This window comes from Augochlora pura, chromosome 9, assembly GCF_028453695.1.
Source record: "Augochlora pura isolate Apur16 chromosome 9, APUR_v2.2.1, whole genome shotgun sequence".
In the NCBI taxonomy this organism is placed as follows: Eukaryota; Metazoa; Arthropoda; class Insecta; order Hymenoptera; family Halictidae; genus Augochlora; species Augochlora pura.
Window position 1 is genome coordinate 6,331,002 of NC_135780.1, and position 22,015 is coordinate 6,353,016.

At 35.4% G+C, this 22,015-nt stretch overlaps 4 protein-coding genes across 4 annotated transcripts in view; 3 read left to right on the plus strand and 1 right to left on the minus strand.

Moving 5' to 3' along the window:
- LOC144474842 (RYamide receptor) overlaps positions 1-21,157 on the minus strand; it is a 61,176-nt gene extending 40,019 nt beyond the window's left edge. The window contains exons 1-6 of the mRNA XM_078190185.1: positions 21,068-21,157; positions 20,354-20,434; positions 19,556-19,633; positions 10,461-10,866; positions 9,057-9,307; positions 8,752-8,911 (exon numbers count right to left, since the gene is read on the minus strand). Of these exons, the coding sequence (XP_078046311.1) occupies positions 8,752-8,911; positions 9,057-9,307; positions 10,461-10,841 (792 nt within the window). The 5' untranslated portion in view covers positions 10,842-10,866; positions 19,556-19,633; positions 20,354-20,434; positions 21,068-21,157. The remainder of the gene's footprint in view (positions 1-8,751; positions 8,912-9,056; positions 9,308-10,460; positions 10,867-19,555; positions 19,634-20,353; positions 20,435-21,067) is intronic.
- Positions 111-2,232, plus strand: LOC144474851 (lipase member H-like). The gene is made up of 7 exons (XM_078190198.1): positions 111-201; positions 412-463; positions 564-703; positions 919-1,164; positions 1,487-1,669; positions 1,758-1,926; positions 2,006-2,232. The coding sequence occupies exons 1-7, from the start codon at positions 147-149 to the stop codon at positions 2,091-2,093; spliced, it is 933 nt and encodes a 310-aa protein (XP_078046324.1). The 5' UTR covers positions 111-146; the 3' UTR covers positions 2,094-2,232.
- LOC144474854 (lipase member H-like) lies at positions 2,501-5,029 on the plus strand. The gene is made up of 7 exons (XM_078190201.1): positions 2,501-2,600; positions 2,735-2,786; positions 2,920-3,059; positions 3,526-3,768; positions 4,254-4,442; positions 4,560-4,728; positions 4,848-5,029. The coding sequence occupies exons 1-7, from the start codon at positions 2,546-2,548 to the stop codon at positions 4,921-4,923; spliced, it is 924 nt and encodes a 307-aa protein (XP_078046327.1). The 5' UTR covers positions 2,501-2,545; the 3' UTR covers positions 4,924-5,029.
- LOC144474845 (lipase member H-like) lies at positions 6,148-8,373 on the plus strand. Its single transcript, XM_078190190.1, has 7 exons — positions 6,148-6,255; positions 6,373-6,424; positions 6,525-6,700; positions 7,049-7,291; positions 7,422-7,643; positions 7,775-7,943; positions 8,101-8,373. The coding sequence occupies exons 1-7, from the start codon at positions 6,201-6,203 to the stop codon at positions 8,186-8,188; spliced, it is 1,005 nt and encodes a 334-aa protein (XP_078046316.1). The 5' UTR covers positions 6,148-6,200; the 3' UTR covers positions 8,189-8,373.
- Positions 21,158-22,015: the final 858 nt, after the last annotated feature.

Below are 22,015 nucleotides of genomic sequence, written 5' to 3' on the forward strand. Positions count from 1 at the left end.
CCGAGACTGTTTCATTATCTCAAGAAATATAATTATGCAACAAAGACGCGACAGATAATGTTAAAACTGATAAACGACACTTTATATACCGGCTCGCAACTGACTTGGTTCACAGTCTCGGTTTATTGTGACAATCAACCTCCAAAATGACGAACTATCAATTGTTTGCCATTCTCGTTATTAGTTGTTCGTTCTTGAGCAGTAAGTACCTCGGAAAACGTCCTGCTCGAAAGGGAAACTCATTTTCCTTTTAATTCAGGAACAAAGTTGTTTAAAAGTAATCGAACTCGGTTGCTCTCGCGCCGATTCTATTACAGAATTCATTTTTTAAGATCGTAGTTGTAATTGTTTTAGAACCGATTGCTTCGCATCGATGATATAAATATTAATAATGATCGATTTCGTTTGCAGCTACAGTTATGTCACATTTGGCTGAAACAGTAAAGTGGAGATGCTTCCACAAGTAAGAAATATATTTATATTACTTTAGACTTGTTAACGATGCCACGAATTGATTATTGTTCGAAAATTACGAAATTTTGAATGAACCATTCTTTTCCCAGAAATGGCAGCATTACGACAGTGCCATATGACCAGGCAGGAAAACTTGTTCAAGTCCTCGATTTGAACCAGAAAACATTGATATACTTGCATGGCTATACGGAATCCACAGATAGTTCCGCTGTTGTTGCACTAATGAATGGTACATGTGTTTAAAGGTTTTAAGTCGTATTATATGTTCATTTTGTTTTTAAATTATCTAAACGTAAAAGCATTGAAAAGTAAGTTCGCTGCCATTCGTAATAGAAAGTTTTAATAAATATTAATATTAAATATTAATTTTTAATTTTCGATGTATATACTCATCTTGAAAATGAATACCATATTGTTGCTATAATACCCGTGAAATTGTTGCAGGTTTCCTAGCTGGTAGTGACAACAATATCGTAGCGATAGATTACAGATATATTACACATATAGATTACATCTCGGCAGTTAGTCTCGCCGGCGAAGTGGCCGACGTCGTGGTCAATGGTATACATGCTATGATAGCGGCAGGATTGGATAAAACTAAATTAATACTCTCAGGATTTTCTTTGGGCGCTCAGATCTGCGGCATCGTTGGACGCAAAGTCAAACCCTACCTCGTGCCATTGATACTAGGTACGCTTAGATAATAGGTCACTTTATACTATGTGGTACAGCTACTACGAATAAGAAATTTAAACTCTAAAGAAAATCATTTTTATGGCGACTCTGCGGCGCCATTAAAATTACTGTAATACATTTCAAAATTATCTTTAATAGCTTAGATTAAAAAATTGTTAAAAGTTTAACTAGTACACGAGTCGCGAATAAAATTATTAATAATATTTCAATTAAAATAAATATTGTTACATAAAATGGAGACACTAGAAAAATTATTTTAGATTTTCAGTTGTAATGGCTTCGAGCGCAAAGGGTTAATATCGCATACGTTTCGCAGGTATAGACCCAGCCGGACCTGGGTTTACAAATAAGTCGTTATCTGCTTCGGATGGGGCTTGTGTAATAGGTATTCACGTTGACGGGGGCTTCTATGGAACTAAGCAACCAACTAACCACATAGACTTTTATCCGAACGGTGGCAAACAACAACAACCTGGCTGTACAATACTCACGTTAGGACGTAAGGGACACCTCGTTCTACTGATTTCATTATATAAGCACACGATGATTTTTCAAATGACGGTGATACGCGATTATTATGTTTTCAGCTCTGCCGAACTCGTGCAGTCATATGAGAGGTGAATTATTTACGACAGAAGCAGCCAGGTATCCGCAGTCATTCGTGGGTGTAAAGTGCAATTCCTGGGACGATTTCGAGGCTGGCAAATGCAATCAAAACGATACATTATTTATGGGACTCGAAACAGATTGTTCTAAGTTAGTATGACACTTTCATAGAATTCAGTAGTTTTTGATCAACTGTCATTTATATTTAACTTTTTATGTGTGTTTTCAGATCGGGTTATTACTACCTCCAAACGAATAGCAACCCTGCGTATTCGAGGGGTGCATCCGGAACAGTGTACCAAAAGGATCTGAAGTAAATTTACTTCCCCTGTCTCTTGTTTGTTAATTTAAGCTTTCTTCTTGTTTGTTTCTTACAAAAAGGTGTAATGTAATCGTCTATACAGCAGATAAAGGTTTCATGCAAAAAGTATAATAAAATCTGTTAATTCAAGCCCATTCATTATGATGTTGAAAACTACATTAAATGTTAGAACGTTGTATTGTGGATTGTTGATTCGAACCGTAACTTTCTAAATTAAGGATCGTGGGTCTTTACCTTACCGACAAGTATATATCCATTATAACCAGGATAAGATATTCACTGTCATTTTGTGAACGTAATCGCGTGTATTTTCAATTTTTCAAAAGCTATATTAGACAGCAAGCAACATAGAGATAATGTCAATTGTGATTAATGAGACTTTCTATGTTATACATATAACGTATAAACAGGATTTTTTTAGGCTCGCGGTAACATTTGACTGTCATCATGCGAAACTATCGATTTCCTGTTATTTTGTCGCTTTGTTGCTGCTTGTTTGCAAGTAAGTACTTTGAACATGTATTGTTCAACATTTTAACGTATCGTTTACTATTTCATTCGTTCGCAATACGAATTGCTTGCAAAAGGTCTACTGTTAATAACAATCCGATAGTAATAATCAATTTTCGTTTGCAGCAACAACTTCGTCATCAGTCCTTGACACAATAAAGTGGCGCCTCTACGCGCGGTATTTATTTATATTAATTTACATTAGCGTACATTATATTTATACCGCTTTATTGTTGTTAATTATATTGCCGATTTTAATCAGAGATGACTGAAAAATTTAAAAAACTCATTACGAATACTTTCCTCTTCAGAAATGGCACTTATAAAGAAGTTAACGCTACAAACGCGAGGCAACTTGTGCAGTACTTGAATTTAGGAGTTAAGACGTTGATACACAGCCATGGTTATATGCAATCGACGGATTCAGAGACTGTTGTTGACTTAGTGCAAGGTAAATTTCGATTAGAATTAATTCTTTAAAAGATTTCGATCTTTGAGTCGATTCTTACATAAAAATATCATTTAGTTGGCACACTGCACAGTTCGTGCAAGTAAATCCAATAAATAAATAAATTTCAATATGTACTCAAGTATGTGTCATCAGGAAATTTGAGATCTACGCATAGAAACATTTTAATTATAGTAAATTAAGAAAATCCATTTTGTCACATTCTTACGTATACTATAAACTAGTAAAAAGTATAATTGATTTTTGTATTCTTGCTTCACTAATTTCATTTAATTTCACTAATTTCACTTAAGTATACGTCCGCCATTGTTTTCGTCTTCAACCAATAACGTGTCGTTATTGGTGGAGAGTTTCAGAAACAGTTGCGCCGTCAGCGCGCAAAAGCCGTTGTTAACAGCTCTGTTATCATACCTACACTGTTGTTATAATACGTTTGAAATTGTTGCAGGTTACTTAGCTGGTTCTAATTTCAACGTCATCGCAGTAGATTATAGACACGTCACATACAAAGATTACATATCGGCAGTGATCCTCGCCGAAAACGTGGCAAATATTATCGTTCGTGGTATAAACGACATGGTCGCGGCTGGAATGGATCAAACTAAACTAATAGCCTCCGGATTCTCTTTGGGCGCCCAAGTTTGCGGGTTTATCGGTCGAAAATTATCCTTCAATCTACCAGAGATAATAGGTACAAGTTACGCAGTTTCTCGTTACCGCGAACTTTTTTAACAGATCGCCGGCGGGTGCCGGATTATTGCTGGTGACAAAACTTTCTACATTCTTTTTCACAATGTCTGCGAGGTACAGTATAATTTAGCACGGGTCAAATGTAACTCGGCACCGTTCTCCGACTGCTGACACTACTTTTACGAGAAAAGAAATATAAAATTCGTAGACAGAAAATATTTAATATATTTGAATAATAATAGAATAATAAGAATATATTTTAATAATTAATTTTCAAGGCTCTTTTTTTATTTAAAAATTGCTCGTAAAGTAATCAAAGGCACTCGATCCTTTCAGCAGATAATATTGTCATCTCATTTACTTTTGAATATAAAATTTTGTAAAATAGTCACTTAATTCGCCAAAAGAAATTTCTCAATTATTTAAACTTTTTTCCGATTACTAAACATTACTACGATATGTATATCCTACGTTCTACTTTTATAGCTGCAGATCCCGCCGGACCTATGTTTAATTTCGTCGAGAAATCGGTGTCTGCTTCGGATGCGCTTTGCGTGAAATGCATCCACACTGACATGTTCTTGTACGGAAATGGGAATCCCTGTGGTCACTTGGACTTCTATCCAAACGCTGGTGTTAGAGAACAACCTGGCTGTGCGTTGTTCTCATTTAAAGGCGAGATACTTATTTATCTACTTAATATCCATCGAAATCCACCTAATACACCCGTTTATTGTACATAATTCAATATTCCCGTCTATGCTAATATATATATGATTACCGTTTGCTTAGATCTTGCAAACTCGTGCAGCCATGGTAGGTCTGAACAGTATATGGCAGAAGCTGCGAGGTACCCGGACGCGTTCCCTAGCGTAAAATGTAACAGTTGGAATAGCTTTGAGGATGGCAAATGCGATCGGAATGTTACAATACCTATGGGATACGCTGCACCATGCTCAGCGTTAGTGCAACAGTCGTCATTTTGATTTATTATTTGTCATTTTCATTTATTATTTTATATTTACATTTACTATTTTATATTTACATTTTTATGTACTCATAATTGGTTGTATTTTCCAGGGAGGGTAAATTCTATCTGCAGACAAACAGTGCCTATCCGTTTGCAAAGGGATCAGCTGGCACTCTCTATCATTGAGTCTTGTAGCCGCGCCAACATTCTATAGTAATCTTTATTATGTCAACGCTTGTTGATAAAAAGCAAACTTGTGAAAATACACTGTTTCGTTATCTTTATTCTATAATTGGTGCATTTCAACCGTTTCAATTGTTATCTCTGTCGCTTTTCGCTAACTAATATCACCTCTCATTTGTTCCTAATTTTTTGTTAATAATTCGTAAAGGAACCTATCGTTTCCCGAGTGATTTTTAGCACACACAAGATAAAATAGCCTGATTTAAAAGCCTAATTTTCTTATCAGCTTTAAAACTAATCTTTAAAATACGTTCGCACAGAAGTTTAATAATGAAAATATTTCTATAAATATATTAAAATATTTCTCATTTTCATATTTCTCACATTTCTTCGTATGTTCGATACATGCATTCGAAATGCTCGCGATGTTTATAAATAGCAGAAACACATAAGGTAAAGTTGAAGGTAAATCGTTATGCATATTTAGCGCTAATCTACACGCTTTATATATTCTACTTTTTATGTTTCTATACGTTAATGTATAATCGTATTTATCAGCACCGGTAAATTTTCCCACCAGACAAATGGAAAATCTCCATTTTCGTTTGTTTCACGTAGAAAACTGTAATGTAATATTGTAAATGCGAATATGCGATACATAAGTATAATAGAAAAGTGTAATAAAATTTATTTCTTTTCATAAACAATAGGTTGCAAATAATAAAGCTATAAGTATACGTACTGTGCGTTCTTCTAACGTAAACATAGACATTACTGCGCCACATTTACGCTAGAAATAATCAGTATTCCTGGATACGTCATCGGTATCAGTTGCATACAAATTTTATGTTACTCAAATCGTTGAAAAATGGTACGCGAACGTGCGGAAACTACGATGGCAGAAAGAAAAATTATTACTAATTTATATAGTCAGTGTAAAGGTTTGTCTAAAATCTAATGGATTATAATCGGACATCGATCTACTATAAAAAGTATAATTGAGTGTAGAAATACGTAAATACGTAAATTATGATAGGAATTTTATTATTTAAGCAGGAAACGGTTTCATATCGGAGGCAAAACTGTACTGCATGAAACATCAGTATATCTACTGTGGCCTTAGAAACAGTTCCGCATAAAATTTGTGATACTCTCAATGTATTTGTAATTATGCAGCAAGGATAATGTTATTGCTGATAAATGAAGCTTTATATACGTAGTCTGGTCTCAAAATGACCGGATAGTGTGTTATGCTCTTCGCGTGACTTTCAATTCTTAAGATGCCAAACTTACGATTCGCAGTCATTTTAGCAATTAATTGTTTCATTTTACGACGTGAGTATTTTGAAAACGTTTTTACGTCGAATCGAAGTTGTATTAGATTGTACTTATTTCCTTTCGAACAGTGATTGTTAATAATAATTTAATGGTAATAATTGATGTTGTTTGCAGCGACGGCTTCGTTATCAATCCTTGACACAATAAGGATCAAGCTCTATTTGAGGTACATCTAGTTTAACTGTTTTCCTTAAAAAAGATACGTTGCTTTATATTCGTTCATAGTGTCATCAGTTTCTATGATTAGGATACTTTCTTTGTCTCAGAGAACCTAATGCCAATGCTTCTTCTAATAATTATGATGGAAGTCATTATAAAGAAGTGTGTTTGGGACAAGCAGCGGATCTTGTCAAATTCATGGATTTGGAAAAGGAAACGTTGATCCACATTCATGGCTACCTACAATCGACGGATACCGTCGACGTTGTTCATTTAATCCAAGGTACATTTTTATTAAAAATCAAAATGTGTTCTATATAGAAGTTAATGTCGTGCTGCGTTTATTTGGTTTAAAAATTTTACTACAAGTGTGTGTTGTAATTTTTTACGTACAAATGTGTTAGCTCATAAAATGAGAATTTTATAAAAATTATTGTCGCAACATAGGACATTCAACCTTGATTTCCAGGTTTTCAATTGTTTTTTAATAAAATTTCCATCATCGTAAAGCTGTAAAATCACCCTACAACGATATTGATAACTTTTGAAATAACTGTTACAGTGATAAATTACTATATTAATTTTCTATTATATTAATGTTATATAATAATTCTGTATGAAATTGTTGCAGGTTATTTGGTTGGCACCAATTACAACGTCCTCGCAGTGGATTATAGGAATATCACATACTTAGCCTACTATCAGTCAGTCCTTCTCGTTAACCCTGTAGCCACAGTTTTGGTTCAAAGTATAAATGACATGGTTGTAGGTGGAATGAATGAAACTAAACTGATACTCTCTGGATTTTCTCTGGGTTCTCAAGTCTGCGGATCCATCGGCCGCAAACTGCCCTTCAAACTTCCAAAGATAATAGGTATTTCTATAGTCTTTGTTACCTCGAAACTATATTGATAATTATAACTATATTACTAGAAAGGAATTTTGAGTCTTCAAAGAAAGTAACAAAGGGAGAGGTTGCAATACGAATCTCTTTCTTTTTACAGCTGGGGATCCTGCCGCACTTGGTTTTTACTTTTTGGAGCCATCGATATCTGCATCGGACGCGCTCTGCGTTCAATGTATCCATACAGATATGGGTAATTACGGACATTCTGGACCGTGCGGTCACTTGGATTTCTATCCGAATGGCGGAGTCAGGCAACAGCCTGGTTGTCAGTGTAACATAGTAATTCACGACAGAAAAACACCTCAATGTCTATTCCAAGGTAACGCACGACTCATTGTACCCACTTTATTTGTGTAAATAATGATTACCGGAAAAGCTAAACGCGAAATATTCTTGTAATATTTATTCTTAAACGGTTCGCGATTAATACTCGACCGTTATTCTTTTTAGAACTCATAAGCGCATGCAGTCACAAGAGGGCTGACGAGTACATGGCAGAAGCTGCGAGGAACGCGGACGCGTTTCCCAGCGTGGAATGTAACAGTTGGGACGATTTCAAGGATGGCAATTGCGATCGTAACGTCACAATACCTATGGGATACGCTGCACCATGCTCAGTGTTAGTATAACGCTATTATACACTTCTTATATCTAATTTTAACAATTATACGCTGCAACGTTGCAATCTCTGGTTAATTATTATTTCCATTTAATATTTTATTTCTATTTATTTCTATTTACGTTTCGAAATATTGATGCCCGATTCTATTTTTCAGTGCAGGCAAATTCTACCTCCAAACGAATAGCAAGTCTCCGTTTTCGAGAGGACGGAATGGTACAGTCTACGATCGGTCAATAGAATAATTAATGCGGATTAAGCAATAATTATTATTTTTGGTATTTTATGTTGTATTCGGACTGTAAATTATTGTGACGACGATCGTGAATATAAAGTTAAATCATTGAATAATTTTATGTGTTTCACACCTGATGGAACTTAATTTCTAAATTTTATGACTGAGACAATAAAAATGGTGGTGAGAGGTGAATTTTATGTCCTTTCCGCATTGATCGAGAGCGCAATATGGGCTCTTTTGTGTTGTAATTTGATTGGCCCCAGCAGTTATATGCGTGCAATAAATTTTTCCTGTTATATGGTGTATTAACGTGATGAATTTCGACGAGATTTATAATATCTTTCCGAGGTTAATAATTTAATAATTGACTCCTTAAAAACGATTAAATTTCAGTCACCTTTTTAAACTTTCTTTAATACTTTTGCAAGCTTGTATTTAAACTTATTAATATTAATTATTAATGCATAAAATCCGCGCTTAAATAAGACAAGTATTATCTCCGTCATTCGTATTTTCGTTTGCAAGACGCGCGCGCTTTGATAAAGTAAAAAACACTAGCTGATAACATACCTTTCTTTTCGACCGCGCCATTCTCTGATCCCTCACGTTCTCGGCTTCTCCGGGCGGCCTTTTGCCCCACACCATCACAGCTATACTGGTGTACGTAAACACTAGGACCATTATTGGTACCACATACTGTAGAATCATTAACGCTACGGAGTAATAGTATCTGAAACAGACGCATACGAATAAAATAGCCGATTATGTACAGGTGAACACAATAATTCAATCTGCTTTAATTATTCGATCATTTTACGCTCATCGATTTGTGATTCTCATAATTTATTTATTAATTAATAAGTAAGATGCGTTACCTATTTTCTGTCGACGGCCAAACCTCTTGGCAGATATAGTGATCGCATTGTATGTGCCGTATCGAGGGCTGCGTCAGTTTCGTCACGATGGCGATCGGCGATGATATCGCTAACGCCAGCAACCAAACGACCATGATAAAAAACTTTGCCTGCCGTTTGTTCAATTTCGGCTTTAGGGGCCACATGATGGCTCTATAACGATCTATACTAATTATGACGAGCGTGTACGCGCTCACTAGGACAGACACAGCCTGCAAAGAAAAATACACATATTAAAACAGTAAATTAAATTTTAAGTAAAACTGCTCGTATTAAATTAGGGGGCGAGAAGAACCTGTAGAGTTTGATAAAATTGTTAGAATTTTATAGTATATTTAATAGTAAATATATAATAAAATTGAATAAATCAAAACGTCGAAAACCGATTTTACAACAGAAATTTGTTCAGGGCCGAATCACACATACAAGCACATGTCAGAACAGTGCCCTATTATATCAAGTGATCCCTTAAGTAATGAGGTGAGGAGAATGATTTTTCACCTCGTCGGATTTCAATGATGAATGCTTAAAACATGGACTCGGTCCTCACCCGAAATACCGAACTCGGTAAATGACATTCGCGAACCAATCGATCCTCGAACAGTGAAATTTCGGTTAGATGGTTTAAAAACGAGTGTTGTTAATGATGGTAGCTGCCGTTAATCGCCAAGTCGCCACCTCGTCAGTTCTGGCGTTCTCGACAGTGGTCTAACAAGCAAGGGCAGTGATCTGAACCAATGGATTTTTGCGATTTCGACTCGTGTATTTCAAGAAAAATTCAATCACCTATAACCCTTTGAATAAATATTAAATAGATCCTGTAATTAACTTTCGATGGGATAGTTAAAAATCGATATCTAATACTCGCTAAATCATGGAACGTGACCGATAATATTATCAATCACGTTCGATAACATAATGAGCGGAACAGTCGCGTTTACTAGTGCTTAAAGTAAATTAATCTCGGTAGACACTGCACTAATCTCACGCACATCGATGAAATATGATAATCGTTCGTGATGTGTGATTATACGCTTAACGATGTCAGAAATCATTACAAAGGATGAATAATTTGTACATACCACCGCGTGCAGCTGATTTGATTAATGTTTCACCAATTACCAGTTATTACGTTCCAACCATTTAAAATGTATCATCACAAATTCTATATTTTATGATTATTTGAAATATTTATATAAATTATACGAACACTATGTATTTTTATAGCGTTATACTTATTGTTATAAGTATCGAGACATCGGAAATAATAAATTTATCGGTGAAAGATATTCGATTAAATGATTGATAAGCAATATGAAAATCATTGTCGACCGTTACTGTATCAGGTAAAAATATTGCACGCACCTGCAGGAAATAGACGACAGGGCAGAGCTGCGAGCCGAACGGCCAATACTGGAGGACGAAAAGACTGAAGAAACTGGGTGGCACACAGAAGAAAGCCATCAGGATATCACCGACAGCGAGATTCACAATGAAATAGTTTGTGACCGTTTGCATCCGTTTGTTACCGTATACGACGTAGCAAACCAGACCGTTGCCCGTCATCGCGACCACAAAGACGCTACCATAGAAGAAATAAATGATGCACTTGAACCAGCTCACCAAGAAAATGCTGTATATTCCGGCGAAATAGTTACAACTAATTTCGACCTCGTACGGCGTCGAGTTCGAGCCATTGAAGATCTGCACGATGTGCACGGTGTAGTTTTCGTATCCGTGGCTCATGTTGCGGTTTGTCTTTTCACGGCATCTGGACACAAAAATCAAATTGTCAGAAAGTCATATTATTATATTATTATATTAAATTATATATTATATTAGTTATTATATATTAATTTAGTTTAGTTATTTAGTGCTTAAATAAAAACGTGTTATTATTGGAAACGTTTCACGTTCCCGATAATAAATATTTTTACACCCGTTACCGTGCAACTTTTGCCACCTATTTGCCGTCGGTGTCGCATTGTAAGCAGATAGTTTAATGCGGTCGGCGAAGACGTTAAAAATAGCTTCTTACTTCGCAAGATTAATGAGTTTGTGTCCGGCATCTTAGCGAATAAACGATCAGGAAAATTGGAAACTGTATTACAGAAAATTATTCGGTTGACAGGAGAGAGACAGGTTTTGCATTGTAAATCGAGAGTGAAATTTGTTCAGAAAGGGTCGTTCGGTTCCTTGGAAGATTGATTTGAAGAATTTGTCCGATATCTGTGCCTTTCGCACCAGCTACAAATAGAAAAGCTAAGTAATGAACAGTCACGTTCGCCGAATCCAATTCAATGGCACCCTAATAAATATTGAGCTTCCTCAGTTCGACGCTCTGCGAGCGAAAGCTTTATTTCCTGTTAAGAAGCGTTTTACGCAACTTTCTTCTAAAACGTAAAAATTGTTTTTCGTTTGAGTACTTGATAAATTAATAATTAAAAGATAAATTAATAATATTAAATCTTTCATGAAATAAAAGTATCCCGTGGCGATGTTAACAAATGTTTCAACGCTATAAATAGACTTTGTAACTTCGTGCAAATACCTACTTTACATGCTAATTTAAAAAGGCATCGGAAAGGAGTTGAATGAAACTCGCTCCCCTCGAAAAGATTCAATTGAATTCTAATAAAGTCGAAAGGTTGATCAAATTGATTACCGTATTACAAACTTTATCCATTTATCATATCAAGATATGAACTTTCGTTTAAAATATTTTCTTGTCGGATTATTGCGATTTCTTGAAAAATCGTGAAAAATATCACTTCTGGTGTGAATAAAAGAAGTTACAGTTTCGTTTTCTTCTTTATTAGAACTTCTCGAACGTCATTTTATTATATTTCAGGATCGTTAGGGAAGCACGATTCGTTAACGTCAATTGCACCTGATTCGCCAAGAAAAATCCTAAGTCAGACGTGACGAAGCAATTACTGTAGAAATAATCGAAATGTCGATTTCACGTAATCAGGGAACTCAATCCGCGTTTATTTAATGTCATTTCTCTCATCGATTTTTATTGTTTTTTTCTCTCTTAGAAAAAACTTTTATTGTTTTTTAATCCCTTAAAAAGCGTTTAAATCTCGTTTAAAACATTTTTCGGCATCGTCGACAGGTTTTCGAAGATATTCGACTAGATCGGTTTAAATGGGCCATCCTGTATATTTATAATTGGAAACAGACCACAGTATCGCGATATAGAAAGACAAATCTCGGAATAACTTCACCTTTTTCGCATCCATCAGTGTCACGAACTGGGAATTGGATGAATATCGGACTAAGCTCAATAAAAATCAATTTTTATTCTTCACGTTCCTTTGCAAGATATCTGTGAATTTGCTTTCGATGTTCGTGTGGATATATTGCTGGGAATTTTACACGATAAAAATATGACCTGAGGATATCAGTAGAAACAGGCCTTGATTAGCAGACACAGCGAATCCACACCGCAAACGACTATATCCGTGAAAGATTTGAGAAATTGCGGGGTCTGAAAGGAATGTATAAGTAAATATTCAGTAGTCGTGCGAAATGAAGCCATATGAAAAGGAAGATTGATGGTGTCGTTAAACCGCCCAGTTATTTATTCATTAAATTGTAGTTTCAGGCGGCAAATTTTAAGCGCGACAAGAAAAATGAGATTGGCGTGAAATTAAAAAATATTCGTCCGTCGTTGCCAACTGTGAAGCGTGCTAAAATTGTATATTATTAGAATTCGATTATATTACGCTTCGTGTGAATGTTCTAATTATAGATAGCGATTTCAGTGTCGGCAAATGTCGAGGCTAAATATTATTTTTTTATAAACTGTTAACGATATTGAAATATTTTGTAATAAGAAAAAAGTATATGTGCAAAAAAAAACCACAAAAATGTTGGACGCTGAAGATGACTCCTTTGTATCTTGACTTTGACATTATTATCTCGCGTTCACGAAAGTGGTGTAGTTTTCTACCGTTTCGTCGTGTCGCGAAAAATGAGTTTTAAAAAACGTAGACCCGCCTGCATATTTACAGGACGATTTTATTCTCTTTACCGTCTGTCTGTTCTCACTCCTGATGTGTCGCATCCCCGCGCGCGGTATATATTGTAGAGTGTAATTTGAACATTCCTCCCTTATTAAAATTTTCATCAAAGCCAGATAATCCACCGACGCCGTTTCTTTGACCGTTGTTGTTCGCGGACCGCGCGACACAATTGACTCTCGCGATATAAAGCCAGAAGCGGAATGTGTCGCCTGCTTTCCTCTACTATAACGGTAATAATGGTACAGTATTCAAACGTTTCAATTGCCTCGAATGAATGTTTAAACTTCTAAGGGTATTTTCGCGTTTTTGCTTTGCTTTGCTTCTCTTATCCACCTTCGATGGGTTTCATTAATTGCAGCAATAACGACTGCTAAAAAAATACAGCCTCTAGCTGTTTTAATATGCTGTGACAATTGTAACAGAACAAATATTGAATTGTAATTTTTAGAAACTCGTTTTTGTAGTTTTATTAACTTTTAGCCAGCGCTGTTTCCTACAATAAACTCTGGAATATATTAACAGTCCGGAATATTTTTCAATACTATTTTCTACTGTATTTTCAATAGCTTTCAGCGAATTTGTATACATTTAATTTCGTATCCAGCTCTTATTGACCCTTTCCCGTTCACATTTAAACGACCACGGCTCGAATAGGAGGATCGCGTAATTAAAGCAAAATATTTGAATTCGCCGAGCAATACAATTTTTTGTTTGAAGAAAGAACAAACGTAGAAAAAGCTTACAAGTGTTATCGTTATTATCACTCTTTCCATGTGATTTTTAATACATGTTTGCATAAAATAATCTGTTCATCTACTGTTTCTCCCACGGAAGATAATAAAAATTCCAATGTATCAGTTCGAATAAAGTAATAGCGTTTTAAAGGGTTCAGGCCGACGATTGAAATTACAACAAATCTGAAAGGGTGTAAAAATGGTTTCATTTCGTTTGTAATCGTGACCTACATACGAGTGTCATTTTTATTCCAGTTAGAGTGTTATTTCTGAAAAAAAAGTTCGCCGTGAATAAATGGTTATATGCGCACAGACGACAGGTGGGTTCACCTCGGAAGCGTAATGCTTTTTATAGTTCATCCTGAAACGATCGACCATTTAACATTGTCATGAGGCAATGTGACTGGGTTAATTATGATTCGCGCAGAAATTCATGTTCTTCCTACACCGAAATTAGTTTTAAAAGTGCTGCACGTTATCCTACCATGTTTAAATAGTTCATGTACAGGGTGACCGAAAATTATGTTACTTTTGGGAAATGAGTGGTTTCTAAGTACAATTGAAGTAACTTTTTCCTTAGTGGTTCCTATCTTCGTTCATCGATTAATATATTTTATTGGAAACCGATATCGAGACCTCCTTGCCAGCATAACTTGAAAGTATTAGTACACATTGATCCGCGGTAAAGCCAACGATTTTACGTTCTACACACTGGCGAACAGAATCGCGAAAGTGCGCGTCAGTATGCGCTATCTATCAAACTGGATTTCGACCGAAACGCACGCAACTCTAATCAATCTATCGGAGGCGGTGTAGTATACGTCGACGTTAACTATCCCTCAAAACGCGACACACGCGATGTATCGTGTAACGACTCGAACGCAATTACAACGAAAATAACAGGTATAAAAGACGTACTTTTCTTACTTTGACGATTAACGTGGCCAATTGATCGTATTGAAGATATATTAAGATTATGTCAAGGTCTCGAAATATTGAAAGATGTTTCGTCTAAAATAAACTTACTAAATCGAACAATTTTTTAAAGTTTTCAACATGTTGCATCCTTAGGGTTTTTTAAAATCTCAATGTAAAGAGGCTAAAAAGAAAGTTTCGTTCAATGATTCGCATCTAAAATAAGTCTACTAGATATGAAAATTCAAACAGTATTTTATGTATCCTGCAATCACTCCTTTATTCGCACGGTTATATTATTCCTATGAAGATCTGAATTATGCAAAAAGCTTTATCTAGAAAGATTAAAAAATTTAAACTAATAATTTATGCGAAGAAATTACAATTCGTGTAATAATCGCGTGCACTTTAGAATTATGAGAATAATCTCGCTTATGTGGAATAAGATGGAATCGATCAACAGTGGCCTACCTCAAGGTAATTTTTTGAATTTTAATTAATGGAAAAAAATTCTTCTTGCGCACTGAAACCTTTAAAACGGCAATAACTGGAATATTACTTTTATCACATAACTCTGTAATTAATTAACGTTATAAAGGTTAAATGAGATAATAAGTAACGTAATAAAGGTTAAAATTATGAAATTGAGGTTTACAGCATTTTCTTCTATATCTTCACGTTTAATATATTTTAATACTTATATTTTAGTTATTTAATTACGCTTTGGGAAGATTTTAATTCAAATGTAAGTAATACAAAGACGATTGCAATTTAAAGTTTAGGATGGCTTTCAAAAAATGAATATGTTAGACATTTTTCTTACACGAAGCTTACGGTATTGTGAAAAGGTCATTTTTAGCTGCGATTATCTACGCTTTTACATTTTATGATTTCAACAAACCGCGATGCGGATTTTTCAACGTCGCGTCGCATCAACTGCATCCATGTAAGTGATTTCTTTGAAAAGCCATATGCAAAGGTAACGTAACCGTTATCTACTGCTTATAATTGAATTCTTGCATGCAAGAATAACCTTAGGGCATTCGACTACTTCTTATATAAAATGCATAAATCGGAAAAACGAGGTCTTCGAAGATTTTTAATTCAATCCTGGCACGTTGTCCCAGCAAATGTTACGCTAACATTTATTCTGCATGCCAAAAAAATTGTATGGTTTTGATATGCAGCAAAGTTCTATTTTTTTATCCTTGTATTTAGTTTTATTTCATATGCTCAAAGTTGGAATATTTTACCTCATTTTTGAGAAAATTGAAATCCTCCTGGAAATATAACCGGTATTTGCATCGTATTATTAAGAAACTTTCAAAAACCAACTTTTTGCGACAATATCGTGCCGCTATCCAATAAATCTGGAATATGCGAAGTATTTTGTTTAAAAACCGTTCAACTATTCACGTAACAATACTCATAGTTTCTATTGTTCCTCGTGATACAGAAAATTCTACTACACGGACCATAAATCCTCGAACATTATGTTCTACCCTGAGCATATTTAAGAAAAAAATGCTTCGGAAGCAGGGCACAAATTTTATATATCTAATCGAGAAATTTAAAATAATTTAAGCCAATGAAAACGGATTACCAGGCTACATAACAGTATGATTCCAAATTGAGACTAGTCACAACAATAATCACGCGCTCGCATTTTACCGCATTTTCGTAACTTCCCCACTACCTCTCGGACGTTAGAGACAATTAACCCTTTGCACTCGAAGCCATACTCTTTTACTGCTCGCAGTCATACTTTTTTACTGTTAAAAATTAATCTAAAATAAACATAAAATACACATTTTGTCAATTTCGTCTCTTTTTTTGAAAAGGGTGGGAGTGGGGGCTGCACGCCAGGTACACCTTGGATTTAATCGGCTATTCTGTATTCGGACGCTTTAAAGACGTCAAGTTGTCAGATTTTTAAATGACCGCATTCAAGAAAAAAACCGGGAATTTTCACATCGTGCCCGGAGACAGACGGGACGGGTGCATTAAGGAGTTATTGTACTGAACGATCGTCTAAACCGAGGGGGAAATTGACATTCTCTCTGCAAGAGCGGTGTCCCACGACCAAACGCGTGAACTGAAATACGTTTTATCAGAGGCTTAAACACTGACGACGCTGTCGTTCGCAGCTGCAAAAACGACACCCGGGATAAAAAATATTTCAACACGGTCCCGATGTTGACGAGAAGATTACTTTACCGTAAGAACGCCGCGGTATTCACATCATTTTCATCGCCGCCTTTGCACGGACGATTGAACACTTTGCACCGTGGATTGAACACTTCGGTAATAATTGTTTTCCACGGTGAAAAACGTTTTCTGCGTTCGAAACTGTTGCCGATCATTAAAAACCATCTGTTACACGAAACCGACGATATATTTCATTAAGCAGCCAGGAAATACTGTTTTCGTTGAAAGCATTTATTTTACTGATCCTACACGCCTGGGTTTCCGTTACCCGCTATATTATCGGTGATTTGATATTCGCATATTACCTTTCGTAATATGATTTCAGTTGCTAATTTATAGTCGGCGGATTGCGCGTACTTACAATGAAAATGTACTACGCAAGACGATCCGTGTTCCAGAATGTCGCGCAGCAGCGTGGATCGTCCAACGAGAGAACATTGTAATTCTGTACCGAATTAGATTAAATTACAATTACTGGCAAAAAGCTTCCGATTACATATATGTATACGAAATTTACGAAGAATATTCACGTTTCAGAGGTATAAAATGTTCTTTTATGCAGATATGACGAATGAAGAACGAGAAATCCAAATAAAGTTAATAAATACAAAATAACGCAATTTTTCATATATTATCAAAAGAGAAAACAAAATGTTATGTGGAAAGAAGTTTCTGGTCGGTAGAAATGTTGGTAAAGTGTCAAAAATACAAGAAGATAATTAATTTAGAGAAAAATTCAATTTCCTAATTCAACAAGACTATATCCTACCATTTTTAGATAAAATAATATGCAACGGTAAATAACTATGTAATACTTCGTTCAAGTTGCTTTACGTTATCGTGTTGTTTGTGCATATAACGTAAAGTAACTTTACTTTGGCTTGTACCAGACAGTCCGTCTACAAGAATGATGAACGAGGTAATTAACACATCGAAAAAATTAATAGACCGCTACTTTTTCATCATTAATAACCTGCAGCTTTTTTCGGGTTTAATGCACATAGAATATTTAAAAATATTCAGAACCTGTTTTCTATACTCAACAACGAGTAAAGTCCTCCATAAAATTGTTAAACTTCGGTCACGTACTTAAACTTGCATTTAAAAGATTATTGAAAGTGTAATTGCTATATGAATTACAGGATACTCAATTTCATATGCGTAGCATGAATTTTGTTGCATAAAGTCTAAATACTGTGAGTAGAAAAATTATTTTAGATTTGAGGTCAAAGTGGCTTCGACTGCAAAGGAAAGAAGAAATTTTCAAAATTTATCTTCTATTAAAACTGAAGGTTTGTATCTCATAGAATGCAAATAAATTCAAGTTAAAAACAACTAAAAGAGCATAAAGCTGAAATATGGTGCTGTAGAACAATAAGAACGAAGAAACGAAGTTGTTCGATATGAATAAAAACATATAACGAATGCACCAATTAATGATTGGTTTATGTTTCTTTTCGAGCTATCCAACTATCCGAGCTATTTCGTTCTAAATTAAAGAAATTAAAGAAATAGAAAGATGAAGCTGTTGCAACCTAAAATTATCATTTCATTTTCTTTCATTGTTGACTACGAGAACTATTCATTAATTAACGTTTAGACTGAACGTTTTTCGTCGCAAGAAAACTTTCCTTCCGAGAAGTAAATACTGAAGTAGAATGAATATAAATCTGAATTTAATGATATTTGATATGAAGCTAAAAGCAGCTTCGAGCGACAGTTCCAAGACCTTAGAACTCAAACCGGATTCCTTTAATTGATCTACCAAATGGCACCAAACTCTCTCTCCCCGTCTTTTAAACGATTGCATCTATAAACCTCAAAGGCTTTAGCTTCCTTTTCATTGCTAAGCATCGCCGTTCAAGTAGCACACGTAAGACGTCTACGCGTTTCAATGCTTGATCAATAAATTAGTGTGTACAAATGTGCACAATTATCCTTAACATTCGCTACGTTTTCGTCGATATATTAAGGTGTTTCGTAGTGCAGTGTCTACCCTCTTATTAGTAAACATAGTTCCACAGCGTCAATAGCCAATCAGTGAACCGATTACATTTGTTTGGAGAAGGGCGAATCGGAATGTTCGGAACTCAGACGAAGGGCGAATCGTGCTAATGCACACCTTCGGGGGTATTTAATGGAATCAGTATCTCGTGTCGGCAGCATAATGTTGCGTTGCTTTCGTTACAGAAACACTGGACCACCACCAGTCGATCCCGATATTCTTCGCGTCCTGTTTAATGGAATGCGCGCGTCAAGTAGAAACGGACAAGCATTGGAGAGACGGGATTATCCAACTCATCTCGACGCGCGTGCACAGAGCCGGCTCGCATTAATATTCGGACATCTTTTAAAATGATGTAACTTGTATTAATCCTTTGCGCTCGGTTGTCTTCTCTGAAGGGACATCGTAAATCTAGCCATACAACTCGGATGTTCCTCGGAGGATATTAAAGTTAATTACTATTTACGGAGAATGAACTCATTTCGCCGTAGATTTTTCGAGGGATACACGCCTCCCTGATGTTTACCATTGAAATGGCGCAAGCAAATAAAAATATGGCACATTTACCGAGTTATACGAGAAACGATCGCACGAAGACGGTCCGCGTGCGTTTCTATCCCACTTGAAAAGATCGATACGGATGATCTGTAAAAGAAAGGTTGGTTCGTAAGTATCTAGAACTGGAGGAAAATGTTTCCAAAGCTGAGCTCGGTTCGGATCGAAGCATCGAGCATTGATAATAAATTTTTTCAAAATCTCTACATTATTTCTCTGGTAAAAATAAAAAAGTATTCTAAAGTCTAATGTAAAAATATCGAAAATTCAAGCTTTTATTTTTTGAATTATGACACTTCCTTTTATTCGAGAATTAATATGAAACTGATCTCCAACTGAATTTAAAGCATGCTTTTTAAAAAATTGGTATCGGTTTCCAATTATTAAACATTTTTGAAATTTTGGAATTTATTTAAAAATTGATTATGTTTTTAAAAGGATTTTCAACTAATGGTTTATCGAACAATCTAAACAAACGAAATTTTAATTACGAAGCACATTTGGCCGTATTATTCGATTATATATTTTAAGCAAATACGGCGCGTTGTACGGTTTAGCGATGCTTAATGAAAATGATTTTCCCAAACAAAATTTAATTCTGTTAATTTCGTTGCACATTTTAGTGATGAACAGCAAGAAATAAATGTTCATCGTTATTGATTTTTATGTCGTGGCACAGAATTGTTGCACAAAGATTCCTGACATGATATACCGAATGAATTTTTATCGGTACTTTCTCAGCCAGAAAACAGAAGTTCCAAGGAGAAAAATGTTGAGCTGAGAAAAAAAAGTTTATACAAGTTTTCATACCTTGATGTGACGATCAACTTGTACGATGCCGCTGCTTGGTCACATGTTCCTCTTCCAGATTTGTTGCCGTCTTTTTCTCATCTTCGAATAAAAACTAAAGAATATTTCAACGAGAACGGTTTGTTTTTTTCAGCGTGCACTAGAACTCTAATTAAATAAGTTTGGTTATTTAACAGCTCCAGCGAAAAAAGGTTACACCGACGAAACTATAACCTCTTTTTTATTTATTGCATATTGGTCAAAGAACCGTTCTGATTACACTTTTCGTCTTCGTTATATTCGCGATAGTATTCGATTCACTAGGAATTACTATACGAACGGTTATAAATAAGCACGATTAACTCGTCGACATTCTCTATTCACTGTAAAGCGTCCATAGAATATTATTCGAAATGTCAAATCGCTTTTCACACTCACGCACCGAAGCTACGAGCGCAACAATAATTGTTATTATCGGTTCTAATTCTAGCTGGATTCATTTTTGACGATAAAAAGTTGGTCGTTTCGTATGAAAAAGCACTTCAAAGTAACGATTATATTTGGATCAACGTTGATTCGAGCAGCGTTGCTTTTATTTGAAGATTATCCTGCACCACGTGATTAACGAATGAAACTGATTGAACGAGACGCGCACGATTTTCCGTTGAATTGTTAAATCCAGATCGTCCGGTATAGATGCGACGATATATATTTCACTTTTATGGCACAGCTTACCGAACAATTGGATAACGGTGATACGCCGAAAAACTCTTCGACAGAGACGAGTGCCGCTAAACAAAGTTTCATGAAGCGTGGCTACTGACGGACTGCGAACTTTCCTCAAAGGATCAACCGGAGAACAGGATCGCGCACCCTCACTGCGCACTCCTACCGGAAACGTATGCCGTCCTTAAACGAAAAATTATTTTATTTTGTTAGATCTACCGCGATAGCTTTTCATATCTATAAAATTTTTATTTCCTAATATGAAAATTTCAAATTGTTTAGAACTTTTAACCACTTCATCGATAATCGTAAAAAATCGAGAAAATTAAGACACCTTTATATTCCCAATTCATTTCCGGCTATCGAATTTCAATTATTTAGAACCGGAACTGAAAAATCTGTGAACATTCGGAAATATTCGGAAATATTCGGACATAACCCGACATAACTGGATACTTAACGTTCAGTCCTCTTCAGTTAATAACTTCTTACGTTTCCTAACCTTGTTAGAAGTACTGACAAATTGAAACGACTTGGATTTAATTTCCTGTACCATTTATAAAACTCCATGGAGATTTAATGCATCTTTCAACGATGTAAGGAAGTAGTAAGTTTTCTTGAAGTTTTCTTATTAAATTGACTACGCGATTTCAATCATTACAAAATATGGTTTATCCAAGGCACAGTTCTTTTAAACGACTTTTCTATTATTCGTACAATCGCGATATTTTACTTTCGTAAATCTTCCTCGCAACAATTGTAAATAAATCGGTTACAAATGTAACCTCTAATAGTATCAAATGTTGAACGTGTCAATAATGCGACATTTCTGTGTTTCAGGTTACAACGTAGCAACGCACAATGAATAATAGATATAAACAGTATATCTTTTTATCACGTTCCGCTACACGTACGATTATGTTCGTCCGTGACTGATGCTATTATTACGAGCGAAGG

Excerpts from the sequence above, each read along its gene's own strand:
- LOC144474851 (XM_078190198.1), top strand. The coding sequence starts at position 147 with ATGACGAACTATCAATTGTTTGCCATTCTCGTTATTAGTTGTTCGTTC. Across the intron at positions 1,165-1,486 it reads CCTCGTGCCATTGATACTAG|GTATAGACCCAGCCGGACCT; the intron begins GTACGCTTAGAT and ends TACGTTTCGCAG. Across the intron at positions 1,927-2,005 it reads CTCGAAACAGATTGTTCTAA|ATCGGGTTATTACTACCTCC; the intron begins GTTAGTATGACA and ends GTGTGTTTTCAG.
- LOC144474854 (XM_078190201.1), top strand. The coding sequence starts at position 2,546 with ATGCGAAACTATCGATTTCCTGTTATTTTGTCGCTTTGTTGCTGCTTG. Across the intron at positions 2,601-2,734 it reads TTGTTGCTGCTTGTTTGCAA|CAACAACTTCGTCATCAGTC; the intron begins GTAAGTACTTTG and ends TTTCGTTTGCAG. Across the intron at positions 4,443-4,559 it reads TGCGTTGTTCTCATTTAAAG|ATCTTGCAAACTCGTGCAGC; the intron begins GCGAGATACTTA and ends CCGTTTGCTTAG.
- LOC144474845 (XM_078190190.1), top strand. The coding sequence starts at position 6,201 with ATGCCAAACTTACGATTCGCAGTCATTTTAGCAATTAATTGTTTCATT. Across the intron at positions 6,256-6,372 it reads TAATTGTTTCATTTTACGAC|CGACGGCTTCGTTATCAATC; the intron begins GTGAGTATTTTG and ends TGTTGTTTGCAG. Across the intron at positions 7,944-8,100 it reads TACGCTGCACCATGCTCAGT|TGCAGGCAAATTCTACCTCC; the intron begins GTTAGTATAACG and ends TCTATTTTTCAG.